The 19,155-nt window shown below is 36.2% G+C and overlaps 2 protein-coding genes across 5 annotated transcripts in view; one reads left to right on the top strand and one right to left on the bottom strand.

The window, feature by feature from the left end:
- The first annotated feature begins 1,007 nt into the window (after window positions 1-1,007).
- Window positions 1,008-17,205, top strand: LOC106173139 (FRAS1-related extracellular matrix protein 1). 2 transcript variants are annotated; one of them, XM_013554147.2, is made up of 11 exons: window positions 1,008-1,191; window positions 1,955-2,313; window positions 7,939-10,163; window positions 10,475-13,066; window positions 13,348-13,550; window positions 13,955-14,104; window positions 14,316-14,428; window positions 14,600-14,764; window positions 14,997-15,162; window positions 15,486-15,656; window positions 15,970-17,205. In XM_013554147.2, the coding sequence occupies exons 2-11, from the start codon at window positions 2,092-2,094 to the stop codon at window positions 16,188-16,190; spliced, it is 6,228 nt and encodes a 2,075-aa protein (XP_013409601.2). In that variant the 5' UTR covers window positions 1,008-1,191; window positions 1,955-2,091; the 3' UTR covers window positions 16,191-17,205. The 2 variants fall into 2 exon arrangements, with proteins under 2 accessions (XP_013409601.2, XP_013409604.2); XM_013554150.2 differs by lacking the exon at window positions 1,008-1,191 and adding an exon at window positions 1,703-1,798.
- The window catches only part of LOC106173140 (A disintegrin and metalloproteinase with thrombospondin motifs 6), a 32,021-nt gene continuing 28,835 nt past the window's right edge, over window positions 15,970-19,155 (bottom strand). For all 3 annotated transcript variants that reach the window (XM_086999526.1, XM_086999534.1, XM_086999531.1), the window contains one exon: window positions 15,970-19,094. In XM_086999526.1, the coding sequence (XP_086855652.1) occupies window positions 18,979-19,094 (116 nt within the window). In that variant the 3' untranslated portion in view covers window positions 15,970-18,978. The remainder of the gene's footprint in view (window positions 19,095-19,155) is intronic.

Below are 19,155 nucleotides of genomic sequence, written 5' to 3' on the forward strand. Positions count from 1 at the left end.
TTCTTTCATCATTTCCCTTAAATGTTGGTGTTACAATAAATCAACTGTTTTTCATGGATGCATTATTTCCTGACTTGACCTCTGATATTTCAGGAATTGTTCTGATGTGCTGGCATCAGGGCTATTACTGTATGCATCCCACTCAATTGAGAACTTAGGACAACATGTATGCTTTAGTTCTCTTTTTCTCAGCTTTTCAAAGTTGATACACATATAAATACATGTGATGATTTTTTTTCTTTTGAGTAATAATAATTAAGCTTCCAGTTTCACAGCAACTGTGTTATCTTGCAAATTGGGGGCATGTTCAAGATCCTCTCCATAACAAACCTACTATGTTTCACTATAAAACAACATGTTAAATCTGTATTCCATGTAGATACCATACTTTTAAGTATTTTTGAGCACCGTTAATCATCTCTGTTGTTGTGGACTATCATAAGTATGAATATTAAAATTTTATTTTTGTGTGGATGTTTGGTGGTGAAAATGTGCTTATCATACACTTTTATTTGTATTAATAACTATTAATTTCACTTTTAAAAATAAAAATTTAGGACATAAACAGTATGTTTGTACACTTTCTAATAATGCACCCATTGAAACATATGTGGTTGTTTTAGATCTTAACCTCATCAGAGTGAAGAGGTTATAATAAACCTGTACCACAAATAGCACTGTTCATGTAGTCTTTGGAGAAATAACTTAAAGAATTAAATTTCTCAAAGCAGAACAGGATTAATTGTTTGCACAGTGCATATACACATGTACAAGAATGACAGAGGTGACATACATGTAGGTCAATCATTTGAATTAAAGTAATTTACTTATCAAGCTTAATGTTTAAAAAATCCCTGATAGTGAATAGGTATGGTGTAACAGCATTCTGAGGATAAATGTTTGAGATGTATTTTGATGATAAAATGATTTGGTGCTACAAGTAACATGAGCATTAATCTTTAAACTCAGATGTGATGCTGTAATCCAAGCTTTGCTGCCTTGATGTTGTTCTAATGTCAGTTGGGCAGACCAAATCTTTTTAAGTTGTAGGAAGGATTCCCTATAACTTACACCAGATTCCAGATGGTTGGAATATGAGAAGCAGCATGCAGTGCATTAAAAGGTGACCTGATTGTGGTGTTGTTATTAAGCCATTGCCCAGAAAGCATACTGCCAGATGCACACCCAAAGGTACTAGTGCTCCTTAGTAATTTGTTTTTCGAAAAAATCTGTGCTTCAACATTTTAGTGTTGATGCTTCATAAAAGAAATTTTAGAGAGATTCAGGAATTTCCATGCTGTCATCTGTAGTATTCTGCTAGGGATCATTTCTAAAACACAATTTAGTGTACATAAAGTAGTCTTTTGGAAGACTATTAGATATGCTTGAATAGAGTCCACTAAGTAAGAGGGGCCCAGTAAGAGCACAGGGAATATTGGATTTTTTACCACCCAGCTGCCTGCAGACCTGTGTGTTCACACTGTATGTGCAAAAGGTACTGAGGTAGGAACTTTGTCCAGATAAAATTCCCAGAGTGATGACAGATCTGGCATGTAAATGCTTGCTTAATGTGTTTGTTGAAAAATTGGCAATGAGGATGAAGAAAATGTGTTGTTTTTGACACATTTCTTTGTTTGCGTGTGTGCTTGGGGCAGGGGAAGTCTATAAAGGGAAAAGGGTGTAGATTGTTTGTGATTACATTGTGTTGACATATCCTGTGGATGGGAGTTTCCTGCATGGGATAAAGTGATGATCATGCTCAGATTTAGAGCAGCAGCAGCCCAGGCAGATGTAGAAGGTAATTAAAGTTGTTGTGTTTTCAAGTGAGCCTTTTGTTTTGTCTATGGTTGAGTGCTCCGGCAGGCCTGACTGGCATGTACAGGATGTACTGCCCTAATTTGAACTTGTAATATCAAAACATTTTCTTTCTTCTCAGCCTTGTTATTTCTTTCAGCAACCCTGGATTGGGTCTCTTCAAGTCTAAAGGCCATCCACAGGGTTCAAAATGTGCATCGGGATTCATGGATAGTCCAGGTGTAATCATAGAGTGAGCGCAGATGTATTTTGGTGCTCTGGCCGCACTTTAGCACCATGGCAACTGTTGGTTTAGTTATTTATCTCTGTGTTACTGTGGCAGCTCTTACCAATGGCAAACTTTTGCAGCAGAGGAGAGACTTGGTGGTGGATATTGGTAGACAGGTGTATCTGAAGCCAGGAGATATGGTGTTCAACATTCCCCAAGAAAAAGACATTTGCAAGGTGGAGGTGATACCAGACCCTATGACTCAGCGAGTTGGAGATATTGAGCCAAAGGTGAGTTAGAACCTTGTCCTGTAGCTTTATTAGTACCACCAGCGTATACGCTGGCGGTACTCATGGTTTTAGTCCCGGCCCGTCTCGTACAGCTCCGCCGGCTCCTGCGGCTCCGCCGGCTCCGCAGTCGGGCGCCGGAAACAAGTCACCGTTACCGCTTCTCCTCCTAGACCGCAAGGACCTGTGTCCCCATCTCTTGGATTTAGGTCACATATAATCTCAACTTGAACCCCCTGGTATTTTTGTATCAGTTGGTGCATTGGTCTGGGTGTGGCGCTCACTGAAATGCACCCTTGTCAAAATTTTTAAAAATTTGATGCTAAATATCTCCCAAACTGAAGGAATTATGGAAAAAGTTACTATAGAGGTCTGACCAAAAGTCATATATGGAGTTTCCAAATATGCCCTTGGATTTGACATTTGACCTTTATTTCAAGGTCAAACAGGCCAAAATTTTCTAAAAATGGGAATTTTCTGCAAAAAAAGAATTGTTTGTGCCAATTTTCAGAAACTACACAGACCTAAGCTTTCATATTACAGTGAGGGCTACTATTTAGGGACTCCCTTCATCTTCATGGGTTTGGGGTCAATAGGTGCATTTTCACCGGAGAAGCAGTCATTTGATGCCGAAACTAAAAACTCTGTAATTGTGCAACTGTTAACACTAGAGACGTCTTGTTTTTTTGCATTTAGTACAGCTTGTCAAGCACAATACTGGAGGTGGTGTCCATGTGACCTTGATATTGACCTTTGACCTACTTTTCATGATGAACTTCACTTTGCAAGTTTTCCAGTCCTTATATCATCAAAACTAGCAGAGATACACCCATAGTTACCATTGAACTTGAATAGGAAGTGATATACTGACAATCTTAGAGCGCATTCCTAGAGATTAAGATCGATCTTACTTGTTCGACCTAACTCCCTGCAGTTAACCGACCTCACACGGAATTTAATTATTCCCTTACAGCTTTTAGTAGGCAGGACAGGCATTTAAGCCAGCTAAGCTGACAGTGATCTAGTGAGACTCCCCATGGGGATAGATCGATCTAAAATCTGTGGAAATGGGGTCTTACTGTAACTTGGAAATTAGCCTTTGACCTTCTTTTCACTGGCAGTCTAACTCTGACCTTCAAATTGATCTGTGACCTACTTTTCATAATGAACTGCACTAAAAAAAATTCCCTCCCTTATATCTCTAAAACTGGCAATAGTTGCTATTGATCTTGAATAGGAAGTCATATACTGGGAAACTTTTACTTTGAAATTGACCTTTGACCTATTTTTCACCATGAACTGTAGTTTGCAAATTTTCCCACCCTTATAACATATACTGACAGAGAAATGCCCATAGTTACTATTGAACTTGACTATGAATTTGACCTTTGACCTACCTTTCACCACAAACTGCATATTGCAAATTTTCTGATCCTTATATCTCTAAGATACACCTATACTTACTGTTTAATTGAATATGGAGTTGTATATTAACATATTTGTTATTAAATATAAGGCATGTCTGTTATAAAATATTTTATTTCCAATTGGTATACTTTTAAGAACTATGTTCTAATAGTTTGACAGTAGTTATGAAAAAATTAATCGAAGCATCTATTTCAAGTATAATAAACATTAAAAGATATATTATGTATCAAAAAATCAAAGTATCTGTTTTAAGTATAATATACATTAAAAGAAATATAATGTTAAACTAATAGAATTATCTATTTCAAGCATAATACAAATTTAGATATGTGCCTATCTATGCATGCAAGTATAAAACATTTAATTAAACAATCCCATCTGTGTAACTTGTAAAAATGCTAAAAAATATATTTTGCAATTAAGTGCCTATTAATGCATCTATTTATGTACTTATATAATACAACAATTAAAATACAATAAGAGGACACTCCATGAGATTTTCCGACGAAAATTTTCTTGAGAAATACAAATTAAAATATTTGACAATCAATCTGTACATGCATGTAAAATACATATTGTTAAATAAATAAATCTCTTTACAGATATATATTAACATAATGTTACATATTAGAATATTCATATATAATAGAAATAAAACCAAAACATCTCTTAAAGGGATAATAACTCTTCGTATGAGATCTATATTTCACAATAAAAACATTGTGAATAACTCATAGAAATATAATATATTCTGTTTTACCACAGAAACAGCAGTTATAGCTATTATTCTGATATCTGAGCTTGTCTTTAGACCACGTGACCTCCATTGATGGCTATAGTCTGTTAAAATCTCTTAAGAGATTTTAACAAAAAAACCAAACTTTTTAGAAAAAAACCAGGGACTAACTTTGAATGTAAAAATGGATTTATTAACCATTGGTAAGTATGGGAAAATTGTTGTTTACTCCAGGAAAATTCATTTTTTGGCCGAAACGAAGAGTTATTATACCTTCAATCCAAATTAACATCTCTGAAGAAATATATTTCAAATTGCGTATAATACATATTAGCAATACTTACATATATACACTGTTTTTTACAAATATGTACATATTTAATATTCTATGCATTGATAGGTATAATAGCGTATACAGGATCATGGTCACTGTAATATGTGCACAGTGTACCGGTCTCTATAGTGCTTACATTTTGTACGTAAATATGATCTAACAGGCTAGTGTACCCTTTGACACCTCTAAATGTTGGAGAGGCAATCATCTGCTTATGGTATTGTAAACTAGGAAGACAAACAGATGTTGTAACAAAAGTAGGTCATATTAGTAGGTTAAATTTGTGATCAAAAAATCTTTAAAAGGTGTAGTCTAAAACTATTTAATGGGTGATAGAGTCATTAATTCAGTTAATTTCTTGAGGTGATATGAGGCCTGCAAGAAACTAGTACAATTAATTAATATGTGTTTCTGGTTATCCAAGCTCCACCTATACTCGATTTGTATGAAGTGTAACAAATTAATTATCACAATGAATAGATATACTTGCTTTAATGCATGATAAGTTTGGCATTAGTACCCATTTGATCAGCTGTACATGTGAAGTATTTGCTCTCGCATTTCATTTAAGCTCAATGAAGTTTTAGTATCAGTTACCCGTTACATTCAATCCATTAAAAACTGTTTTTCATTTTCAACATCAATGTGATAGTATTTGTATAACTGTCCTTTTCAATATCAAAATACCCAAAATTTTTAAAATTTATTTGTAGATATTTTTCAATCGCATACAAACTCTTTTTAGTTTCTTAAAAATGGCAACTATATTTTGTTGTTTATCTTTTTTTTTTCAGCACTACCCAAACAAGCTTTTCACTTTTTTGGTGGATTCAATTTCCTTAACTATAATTTCTCTCCCAGTTTTGATATTCTAATTATTTTAAATGTCAAAACAGCTGCATCAACCCATTTTTAAATTTTCATTAATATATATGATACAAACAAGCACAAAATTAAAGAATATACGATGTTGCCCGTTGTAGGCCAATGTCAACTACAGATTAAAAGGCAGCACGGCTTAACCCAAATATAAACAAAATTTGAAATATTGTTTCCATCACAGTTAGAGAGGAAGTCCTACATTCACAATGATACTACATCCTTGTATTTAACCTTTTATTTTTCCCCACCTGATTAAAAAAAATAATAATTATCTATAAAAAATGATAACCCTTGTTTACTGCATTTCATACAGCTTGTCAACCCCTCCCCCTTCTTTTTCCTTCCCATACGAATGCGCTTACTCCAGCTGGTGGTACAATACCAGGAGGCGGTATCGCCTCTCTGATCCTCTAGTTACTTTTCTTTTCCCAGTAACAGAATCTCTCCCACCCCTTGCAAATTCTCACATAAATTCAGTCTTATGCAATAAATGAAGATTAAGATCTATGAATGAGATTGAATTAAATCTTTTTCTTTAACTTAAAAATTTTAATATTTCATTTGTTGTATCATATTTTCTATTTTCTGCTATAATTTATATTTTGCCTTTCAAAGTCACATTTGCATTCAAAGTATTTAGCATGCTGAAGATCCCTGAATTATATTCTGTAATGTTAAAACTTTAATACTTGCAAAATGGCTTGAAATAACATAAAGTGGAGCATATGAGCAATATATTTACAATGTCCACACAAAACACATTTGCTGACATCTGTTTAGAATTATAAAGATAAAAAACTCTTTATAACAAGGCCTAGCTACCTGCCTTGAAGCCTCCCTTAGACCCTGGAGTGCCCAAATAAAATTCTTCTTTTCATTTTAACTAATGTTACATATTTTTTAAATAGAAGTAGGTAGTTTGGTTTTATAGACTTCAAATGTTTTCTTTTTCTTTTATTGATTTTTTTTTTTTTTTTTTTTTTTTTGTGAATAAAGGATCATTAAAAATGAAACTGCTTCATTAGAGAAGGTAGTGGAATGATTCTGACTACAGTAGAAACATGTCAATCACACCAAACAATATAAAACCAGCGTCCACAGATAGCACCAGCCATTCTTGACAGAAATGATTAGATGGTGATGGTGTTCTACTTGCCGACAACTTTTCCTTTCTCTATGGCAATTGCTGATTACTGTACCTAGCCTTCAGAGCCTTTGGCAAAAGTTAGGAATTTGTCTGCATGAACAGTCTGCTTCTTGTCAAGATTTGTGATAGTTGGAAGCAATAGCTAGGGTGTAGCATATATAAAAACTTTACAAAGTTTAATATAAGGGCATACTGTTCAAACACTGTGATATATAATTTGTCAAGGTTCTTTTGAAATACTTTTGATGTTGGAAAGGTTAGTTGAAAATGTTATCAGATAATTGTTTTAATTAGATTTCCCCTGATTTCAAAATTGAATTTTGCATCCTGATTCTTTGGTTTGTTTTCATTGTATTGTACCAGCAACACTAGTGCTTATAGCTGCTTTTAAACACAGCCATTAGTGTCTATAGTACTCCCTATTTCCTTCATCAACTTCTTACTACTCTGCTTGATATAAACATCCTAGAATGAATCAAGAGCTTTTAAAGATTTTTTATAAAAGATATTTTAAATTTAAACCATGGAGCATTAGCTTGGCAAGAAAGCTTTTACAAAAACAGGCAGTAAAGATCTGTTTCCAACAGAAAGGGTCCAGCCTCGCTGGAAACAGGCCTTGAGTAAAAGTTCAAGAGTGACAGGATCCACGTCTGTTGCCAGCAGGAAATGTGGGGCATCTGATTGTGCTTATCAACTCTATCTCCATGTTGGTGGTGACTCCTATCTCTGCACTTCATGACACCATAGTCATTAATGAACTAAAACTTATTGCGAAATAAAAATTAATTGATTTTTGTAATGTTGCTTAAAAGGAACAAAATATACCTTAAAACAGATCTTATGTGTCTAATTGCTCCATAGTGCTGAAGAAATTGATTCAATGCATGTTATTAGTTCAAGAAAGCTATGGAAAGAAATTATGCTAACCATGCCATTACATTTCTAACAAATAAGTTATGCATTTTGAACAGCAGTATGATTTATTGTTTTTGATGAAAGATTGGCGCGAAATTTGTTAGTGAAATATATATATAAATGCTTTGCTTTATATAATATATAATATCCTCATTTTATCCTCAGTATATAATATCCTCATTTTAGGTGTTTGACTGCCATTTTGCCCTGAATACAGTGCAGTACACACACAGTGGCAATCCTCTGCTGGACATGGACACTGTGAAATTGCGAGCTCACTACTTCACAGCCAGTGACACTTTTACTGAGACTTTCCACTTGACAATTCACATCAGAAACACCTCATACAATATCATAACTGTGAACACTCCTCTACTGCCAGTGACAGTTCTAAACTTTTATGATCTTTCCAATGCCATAGATCATACAGTAATTCGGTTCAGCTACAGCCAGGATGTCAATGTGACTTGCACAGTCAGCTTCACAAAGTATCGCAGCTCATGGCCCATGTTAGGGCAGCTTGTGATGGGGATGGAGAAAAAGCCTGTGGATGCTTTAAAACAGGACTGTTATCAGTTTATGATGGTGCAGTTGCGGTATGAGCACCTTAGTCCACCAACTCCTAATATGGACTACCTGCCACTGAAAGTAGAGTTGTATGATCCCAGTGTGAGCACTGAGCTTGTGGTGGAAAGAATATTTCTACCTGTCCATATCAAACCAGCCTTCCCTAACATGCCACCCCAGGCTGCCTTCATGAGTTCATACTTAATGGACGTGGATCAGTTTGTCTTGGCTACTCTTGAACCAGCTATGATATCTGCCAAAGATGAAGAAACGAAGGACTCTTTACTAGTGTTTAATATCAGCCAACCTCTCACTGAGGATCAGGGATACTTTGTCCACTTGAGTGACCACACACAGCCCATCAGTGCCTTCAAGCAGGGAGACCTAGAGAACTACATGATAGCCTACAGGCCGCCAGGGAAAGCAGCCTCGGAGAGGAGGTTATTTGATGTGGAGTTCACAGTGTTTGATACTTTATTTTCAGGGAGTCAGCCTTTTATGCTAACAATAGCAGTGAAACCCACACAAACCAATGCACCAAGGGTGGCTATTAACAAAGGGTTGACTGTGCTAGAGGGTCAGTCTCAGCCCATAAGGACTTCAAATTTGTACATCGTGGACAGTGACAACATAGACCAAGTTCAGTTGATCATTCGAGGAGGTTTGAGACATGGAAGGTTATTGGCCCATGGTCGTTCAATTGTGGCAATTACACAGTCTGATATTGAAGAGGGAAGAGTGTCTTATCAACATGATGATAGTGACACACTGGACGACTTTATAGAATTTAGAATCTCTGACAGAAGCAGTGTCATTTATACAAAATTCCCAATTCGTATTTTGCCCAAAGATGACAGCCCTCCTTCTCTGATCAACAACATTGAGTTGCGTCTTAGGGAAGGTGACACTGTTCCAATTACAGACAGCATTCTGAGTGCACATGATACAGATTCTAATGACAACCACATTATATATTCTCTGGTATCCAAACCTATAGCTGGAGAAATACTGAAGAAATATAGATCTACAATGTATGGGGAACCAGTTACCAAATTCACACAGCAAGAACTTGCTCAAGGTTTTATCTACTATCACCACTTTGGTGGAGAAATATTTGAAGATTTCATTGAGTTTACCTTACATGATAGCAATGATCCCCCAAATGAATCTAGTCAACAGATAATGATGATAACCATTGAACCAATCAATGATATTTCCCCAGAACCTGTAAGTGGCAAAGAACGATATTTAGAAGTGAAAGAAAGTGACTTGGTATTAATAACAAATTCTCAGCTACAGTACACAGATTCTGAATCAGAGGATGACCAACTTGTGTACTCAGTCACCAGTGGGCCTTATTTCGTAGGATCCTCATCGACTGAGGATGCAGGCAGACTGGTATCAGTAGACCAGCAGCCAATGTTGATGAAGGACCCCTCCCTCCCCACTATCACGACATTCAAGCAATATGAGGTGAACCATGCCAAAATTGCATATATGCCACCCTCTAATGATATAGGCTCTACATCAAAGCAAGTCCAGTTCTTGTTTTCTGTCTCAGACTCTGCAGGAAATGAATTGACTGGGCAGTCATTTGACATCACAGTGTTACCAGTTGATAATCAACCACCGCATCTAAAAACAGAAACTGTGAAGGCCAAAGAAGGAGGCACCTTGGCCATTACAAGTAATTATATTATGGTATTTGATCCTGATACTTCAGTAGCAGATTTGGAATTTGTGATAGAGAAGATCCCCAACCATGGAAATCTTACCAGTGATGGGAACATGTTATTCCAGGGCTCACATGTGGGCAGGCAGGACATGGCAGAGAGGAAATTCAGGTTTGTTCACTGTATCTGGCATTAATACACATATATTAAGATTTAAGACGAAAGGGTAACTAAAATTAATCATTTTCTGTGATACAAGCTTTTTGAAGAAGCATAATTTATTAATCTTCCTGAAACTGCTTTTTATTTTTGTTATTCAAGACAAAGGTGGATCCCATCTGTTATTCAAACACTTATCACTTTATTTTATGCAGTTTCGTTAACAAGTTAGCAAAAGTGTGTCCATTACATATAGTTGTGACTGAATGATCTGATTGACATTACTGATCATATTTTTCTTGATGACTATAATATACTTACAGGTATCACCATGATGGTAGTGAGACAACCTCAGATAGCTTCATCATCATGGTAACAGATGGGACACACAGGGTTACTGCCCCTGTCAATATACAGATAGACTCAGTAGATGATGAACCACCACACTTCTTAGACAATCTTAAGAATCCACTAGAAGTCCCAGAGAGTGGAGAGGGAATGATAACATTACCTTATCTGGCAGCTACAGATACAGATACAGAGGATGATTTGTTGATCTTTTCAGTCGTCAGCCCTCCATCCAAAGGTCTGCTCTTTGTGAATGGTCAGCTAGCAACTCGCTTCATCCAAAAAGATGTCCGTCTGGGTATGGTAACATATCGTCACAGAGGCTATGAAATTGGAAGTGAAGCTCAGTATGATTCCATGACATTTGTGCTGTCAGATTCTGATGTACCCACCCACCAGTCCCTGACTCTACACAACTTAAATATAACCATTGTTCCATTGGACAACCGAAGGCCCCGTATCAAGTCAGACAGACTGATTGTGGTAGGTGAGGCAGACACACTGCAGATCACAACCAAAATGTTGAATGCAGAGGACATTGACACTCCAGATGGTGAGCTTCTATTTATTATAAGAGAACAACCCAAGTTTGGTTTCTTTGAAAACATCCAACCTGATCCAGGATCTGAAAAGTTAAACAGAGGAATAAGAATCTCACAGTTCAAGTTGAGTGATGTTCAGAATGGTCTTATAAATTATGTCCAATCCAGACATGAAGGTGTTGAACCTCGTTCAGATGCAGTAAGCCTTGTTGTCAGTGATGGTAAGTTAAGATCAACAGAGACAGAGATAACTATAAGAATTATGCCACAGAATGATGAGCTACCAGAAGTGACGTTAGCTGACTTTCTTGTAGAGGAAGGTGGGGAAAAAGTCATTGACACATCCATGATAAATTTGGTGGATAAAGACACACCAAGAGAAATTCTCACTATTTCAGTCTCTAAGAAACCAAAGCATGGCCATGTTGCCATCATGGCACAGTCATACAGTCACGGAGAACTGGTAGAGCTGCCAATGCCAGAGTTTACTGTGGATGATCTCAACTCAGACTTGGTTATGATGTATAAACATGATGGAACAGAGAATTTTGCTGACGAGTTTACAGTTCAGGTTTCAGATGGCAAACATACTGTCTACAAAACAGCCTCTGTAAAGATTAAGCCCATAAATGATGAAAAACCTGTTGTTCTAAGAAATGCAGGCCTCCATCTTGAATTTGGTGAAACATCTTTGATATCTGGAGCATCCCTTATGACAGCAGATGGCGATAACCATGACAACGAGATTAACTTTATAATAGCTGAAGTTCCAAGTAGAGGATTGCTCCAACTGAAGTCAGATGAGGGCAGGTGGATAGAGATTGGTCCTGGTATGAGGTTCACCCAAGATGATGTGAACATGAACAGAGTCAGATATGTGAACACTGGAGAAATTGCCAACAATAGGACTGACAAGTTTATATTTCAACTCAGTGATGGTGTCCACTCAACGCCCATGGAGACTTTCGAAATAGAGGTGAAAAATTCCAGAAAAGACAATCTTGCACTCCTAAATCGAGGCATAAACTTAGAGGAAGGACAGCAAGTTATTATCACAACAGCTAATCTGAGTGCCAGTGATGAGAGTTTACGCCCAAATGAAATCCTTTTCACCATCACTGATCCTCCAACACAAGGTTATCTTCAACTCATCAGCCAGCCTGGACTCACTATTGATACATTTACTCAGCTAGATCTAGCCAGCCAGAAGGTTGCCTATGTTCACACCACCAAAGATGACATGACTGAAGACCTATTCAGCTTCACTGTCTCAAATGGCATTGCTATACCAAAAGTTGCTAACTTTATAATACGGATAACTCCAAGAGATAGAGAAATTCCTACTCTTAAATTGAATCAGCCTTTAATAGTTCAGGAGGGAGTGCTAGAAAATTTATCATCATCAAATCTTTTGGCCATTGACCCTGATACATCCACTCATAATATATCTTACATTCTTCTCAAGCTTCCTAGCCACGGAGAACTGTTACGTGGAAACCAACTTGTCAAGGATAAATTTACACAGTTTGAGTTGGACAGTTCACTAATATCCTACAAAAGTCAGAATGCCAAGTCTGGAATTGATCACTTCCTTTTCTACCTCACTGACAACCATCACGAGGGATTTCTCATAAATGGCACATACCATGTGAAACCAGTGGTCTTCAGCATCATTGTCAGACCTTTGGTAAAAATCCCTCCAAAACTGGTAACCATGGGTCCGCCAGGTGATCTTATATCACTGGGTAGAAAAAGGACAGGATTTAGACTCACAACTCGGAGCCTACAAGCAACAAGTCCATTAGATCTCTCAGAAGACATTCTGTTTGTGTTGACAAAGATGCCGTTGTTTGGAGAGATAGTGAAGCTGAATTCCAGACATACCATTGTAAGAAAGAGGTTCAGTCAAGCTGATCTAGATGCTGGGAATGTAGCGTATGTTTTACAAGACAAAGTGAAGGTGACCAATGACAGTTTTTCCTTTGTACTTCAGGATTCACTTGGAAATACAAGTCCTGAACACAGGTTGGTTTATCTGAACCTTACATCCATTGATTTATCAAGTTTGCAAGCACTCTTAGCATGCAATTCAAGGTCATGCCTTTGCCTTCAACTTCGTACTAGTATTTAGCATATATCCTTCACCTGCCCCATCCACACATGATACTGAGCAAGTTATACACACTCTCATTTTTTTCATTGGATCAGAACTGAATAGGTTATTGGTCTAATTATAATAAGGTGATAAAGGTATGGTGATTCCAAAGTGTATGGTCATTGATTAAAGCACATTGTTTGTTTTTCAGCTACAAACTGCGGTGGTCACTTATTCAATTCACAAGACCCGAGTATAGAGTGTGTGAAGATGTTGGGACACTTGCTCTCACTCTTTTAAGAAGCGGGTCTCTGGAGCAGTCAGCTTATGTCAGTGTGAAGGTGAGGGATATCTCTACTAGAGAGGGACTGGACTATGTTCCAAGCAGGGCAGAGCAGATACAGTTTGATCCAGGTATGCATGAGCAGTTCAATCATCTCATGATTATTTGTTGCTTCAGTATATTCTTTGACTTATTGATTCCATTAATATTTTATTTTTGAAAAATATTTTCTGATAAGCCTACAGCAAAGCCCATACAAACACAGCATTCTTTTCATGTGAATAATCATGCAAACTTGTTTTGTGTTCTTATCTTCTTTTATAAATATGCACAATGTTGGGTTAACACAGCAGGTAAAGCAGCTTTTGCTGTGGACCTGCACTTGGGACCTTAATTAATAACACATATATATATATATATGCTGTAGACTCATAGTCAGTCCAGTTCTGCAGGTTAACACTATTTATTTCTTTATGTAGGACTTGACAGTGCGTCAGGTATAACAAGTACAGTCTAGCTTCTTTTTTATATACAGGTGTCACAACAGCGATTTGGCAGGTGCAGATAAAAGATGATGGTTTGGAAGAAAGCAATGAGAAGTTCAAGGTCATACTGAAATCTCCAGTAAATACTGTCCTTGGAGAAAATGACAAAACTACTGTTCACATTGTCAATGACAAAAATGGTATGTAAAATAGCTAACTAACTTGATACTTCCAGGTATATAGCGCAGTGATACATTTTTATCAGAACTCATTCATTTTACCATCTGGTCTTCGTAATATCTTGAACTGCTGTATAATGTTATGAATGTTGTTTCTATTATTCGATGCAAAATGTAGAAAATAATTTAGTTCCACTTTAGATACTATATCCAAACTTTTGTGCTTTTGCAGGTGGTTGTCCCCTGCAGTTTGGTCTGATCAGCCGTGACCAACCCTACCAGGCCCCAGGCCAGCAGGTCCAGCCCTGGGCTAGGGTAAAGCAGGGCTCACAGATTTCCTATGTGGTGTGTAGCACAAGTTTTGATAAGAGTTAAAGCAGATATGCTTTCTGCATAAAAAAGCATAAGACTTAAATTAGTAATCCGGTCATTGAATTTAGTTTTCCTGTATCTGAGCGCCTACATGTATCATCACAGAGTTGATAAATGATGTATTGTATTGTTTTCATGTTACAGTACCATGCTGTAGTGCCTGTGAACCCTCAGCCCACTTTACCAGCAGGTGTGCTCAATGAGGAACAGGTGGCACCAGTCACATATCAGAAAAGATATAAGGCTGGTGGAAGTAACAGGAGAAGAAAACACAAAAGACTAGAAAATAACAGGAGGCAAGAGGTTGAGGTTTGTATTTAATATTAACAACAAAGAATTTACAGCACATTAACTGACAGAAATAATAAGAGAAATGAATGGAAAGTATTAGAAGTGATAGGAGGTTTAAAATAGAGTCAGTATGAAATGATGAATTTCATATTTTGGTAACAATGACATTATTATTTAATTGGCATTCCAACTATGAATTGTACTTTGAGATGATAAGCTGAAACAAGACATTTGTGTTTTACCTCTTAAGTCCACACAGGAGTGCAACCTTGTTACCAAAGGTTTGTTGCGATATGACAGTGCCTCAGACAAGCTCTTCCAGTGTAATGGCATACAGTGGGTCAGATATGGCTTACATCAGCTATCCAAAGTTAGACGACACAAGGGAAAGAAAAGGGATCACATTTGCCCTAAAGGTGACTATTAGAGTTTTGCACAGAAGTCAATCACTTTTATGTTTTTAGAATTCATTTGGGAAAAAAGCTGACTTATTTGAATTTGCAGAGATTAAATTCGAATCCTGGTGTTATTTAAACAATAATTTAATATTACCTGCATTCCAACAAAAGACAAAAATTGTAAGATAATTTACATTTTTATACAGTTATTGCAGTTTTAAATGCTGTAAATATGGTGAAATCAAAACATGTGATGCAAATGAATTACAAAATATTTCCATACAAAAAAAGCACTTCCAATGACTTTTATATTTTTTAATCGATGTCTATTTACTTGCCAGGTTGGTCTAAATACAGAGGTCAGTGTTTCAAGTATTTTGAGCAAAGAGTCACATGGAGTGAAGCACAGCGGTTCTGCAGGGAAGTTCACAAGGGCAACTTGGCCAGTATTCTGAATGGAGAACAACTTTCCTGGTTGATGCTGCTAGGAAACAGACGTGCATTCTGGATAGGTAATGAATGTTTTGCTGAATTTCTTTTTCTGATGCACTTTGTTAATTTCAGCTGGGTAACAAGTGATTGAATTTTTATCACAGTTTTATATTTTCCTATTTTAATTTCTTCAAAATATTTTGTCTCACTCCCTTTTGGTCCTTACTTTACTGTGCTTATTGTATACAGTGATGGTTATAATTAAAATCATATTTGGAAAATAAGTTATCAAAACTTACTTTGACATGCTGATTTCTTTAGGCAGGCATCTTACAGATTTATAAGCTGTATGAAAAAAACTTTTGATTGCTAATTGAATTCAACCTACTGCAGGTCTGAATGACAAGAGACAGGAAGGACTGTGGGAGTATATAGGAGGGGAGCCATACACATATCGCCACTGGAAACAAGGATTCCCTGTGGATTCAAGTAAACGGGGACACTGTGCACTTGTCTCAAACAGAAGCAAGTGGATCAATATGCAATGTGAACAAGTGAGAGAACAATTCATATGTGCCAAAAACCCAACTTTGCCAGATATAGATATCTCATAAAATGAACTTTTAGGTGTGAATCCATTTACTAGAGGTACTAAACCTATTTTTGTAAAGTATGTGTGAATATGAATGACTCTGTAGTCATAACAGCATGCAACTATGATATCATTATTTGTCTTACCAAGACAAAGAAGAGGGAAATTGATTAGCATGATTAAAATGAGGCTTGAAGGTAGAAGATTCAAAGTGGTAGGTGGCTTGTACGTGGAAGATACAATGCAGTAGGTGGTTTGTAGGTGGAAGATACAATGAATCAGTACTTAAAGGAGCAATTCATGGGATTTTTAAAAAAAATTTATCTTTTTAGATAATGTGTGATCATATTTGAAAGGGATGCACCAATCTCTTTGAATAATCAAATTACTATCCCTCCTCAAAAATGACAATTTTCTGTTAAGTGAAAATGTGTTGAACACTTCTTACAGTTCACACAACTTAAGCCATGTGGTCATAATGACACATATTTTTAGATTAATTGATCTTGTTTTCAAAGTATTAGGAACTCAGTATTGTAATTGCTAACAGATTGTCAACTATGCCAGGAAAATTCTTTCTTCTTTTTGTACTATTTTGTGCTAAAATTCTATGAGCAGCCACTCTGAAATCACAATTTAATTAAATCAAAGTTGTAAAGAACAAATTCACTCTCTTCCATTTAATGTGCCATATTTATTGGAACAAGAAAAGAACATTTTTTTTCTAAAAAAAGGTTTAGTAACCTTTTATATAAGGCATATTTATATTAAAAAATTACCACAGTAAATACATATCAACTGACAGCATTGTACACGTAGATATTTCTTATGGCAGTGAATTGGCTGACAATTAAGAGGTCTTAGTTGTTTTGATATTGTAAACTTTATAATTTAAGCATAATACACAGTCTGGACAAACAAAACTGTATGATACATACCTACTAATATCAGATTCCTATTATAACTTCTTTTAACATGATCTAAGGTTAACTTTGTTCTGGATAATAAAAGCAGATAACCATTTCTGCTGTACTGAATTTAAGAGAATGTTATCTGGTGTTCACATATTTCTCTATAACCAGGTCTCACTTTAAGACAGAAAGCTGCAGTGTAAAATACATGCAAATATTTTTTTCACAATCTCTTCTGCACACAGTCCTACTTAACCAGTATCTGTTAGATGATTTATGCTCTCTTGCTTATCAAATGATATGTCATTACATATTAAAAACATTTTATTCTAAAAAACCCTACATATCAAACCAAAGCAGTACACCCTCTTCCAAGACCTAAACTGTTAAAGGATATGCTTCAAACAAAAATATAAATACGTACAGTTGGAGTAATTTAGGGATAATGTCATGAACAGGAACTCAGCAATGGCTTGTTAATATTGGAGTTTTATGAAAAGTGTATAAAGTGAAATAAAAGCAACTGAATGTGACAAAACACAGGAGTATCACTTTCTTACTACAGTCTACATTGACAGAATATACAGTATTTCTACAAAAGACAAAAAAGTGGATTTTGTCTTTACATTTATAAGTTAAAAAATGCAACTGCTTCTCTCAATTATATTGAGAAAAATACATTGATACAAAACACACAGAATTCAATTAAACAGTATAAATGCAATCTTGGTTTAAGTAACCAAATAACTGGTTCAATATAACAACTATAATTATCAAGTTAATACAATTTCACAATGATACTTGATCATCCATATGGTAATAAACAAGCAGAGTAATGCAAATGTTTTAGTAGATACTTAACACATTAAAACACTAAATTTCATGAATGGTCTCTACATCTTTATTCCAACCTAACATCACAGTTCATAATACTGCTTTAAAAACTAAATAATCATTGGTCCATTGAAGGTATAATTTTGATTTCAAACAAGTTTCTCAAAGTTAATAAGTTTCATTTATGTTTAACCTCCATTTCCAATTTGTAAAACAACCATCAGTCTGCTACCTTGCTTATGATAAGTATTTATAATAAAAACTTAATTCTTTTTCCATGGCTAACCTTAATATGTATCACTGAGGTCTTCTTCAGCCTTGGAACTAAATGCTTTGTAAGTTTGTCTGAGGTAGCACAGTTTTCGGCAGTGACTGGCTGTTTGCATTGAGTTCTGCTACTTCAAAAATCTATCCAGTTCAGATCCAGAGGTGTTTTCAAAGGGGTGCCCCCCTAAGAGGACTTTTCCTTTTGAATCTTGACTTACTTATAGCCATGAAATGATTGCCTCGGCTATCTCCCACCCCCCTCTCACACTCCCTGACCCCACATTCAACACTGGTAGTGTCACACCAGATTTATCTAGCTGTCTTAGTGACAATTTGGTTACAATATCAGAACAAGATTTTATGACAATCCTGCATGGTTACAGTTGTGCAAAATGGTTGTTCACTAAGCCTAAATACTATAATTTTCTTATTTTGGTGATGCTCCCGATCAAATGTCATTAGCACATAATGCATTTTGAAAATGATTTGCATCAGACTGAAATAAAATTGAAGACATTTTCCATTTGTAAGAAAAGACTGAATATTAATTTTAATAGCTAAGAAGCTATTGTCCTTTCCTGGTGAATGATGCTTGTCAGCTGTTTCACTGATGCCCAAAAAAACATACCTCAGTCATTTTGAGGTTTTCTTGCAGAACAGAGAGCTGAGTTGATGTGGTTGTGTGGAGCAGCTCCTGTCCTGCAGGAAGTCAGGCTTGTCTTGGTTTTCTGGTCAAGGGTTAGAAACCAGCCTTGAAGCATGATGGTCATGTCTTGGGCTCCATGTGGGAGATACGGGTTATAAACCAGCCTGTGAACATGTCTTGCAGCACATTTGTCTGAAGTATGCTCTGTCACAGAATCTAAATTTTAGTACCAGAGGGCAGTAGGCAACCTTCTTCACATCCTTGCACTCTGTAACATAGAATGACAGATGGTGTTTTTTTCATGTTAAAACAGATGGTTAAACTGGGTT

The sequence above is a fragment of the Lingula anatina genome, chromosome 1 (assembly GCF_051362555.1).
Source record: "Lingula anatina isolate TDL-2025a chromosome 1, LinAna3.0, whole genome shotgun sequence".
Classification (NCBI taxonomy): Eukaryota; Metazoa; Brachiopoda; class Lingulata; order Lingulida; family Lingulidae; genus Lingula; species Lingula anatina.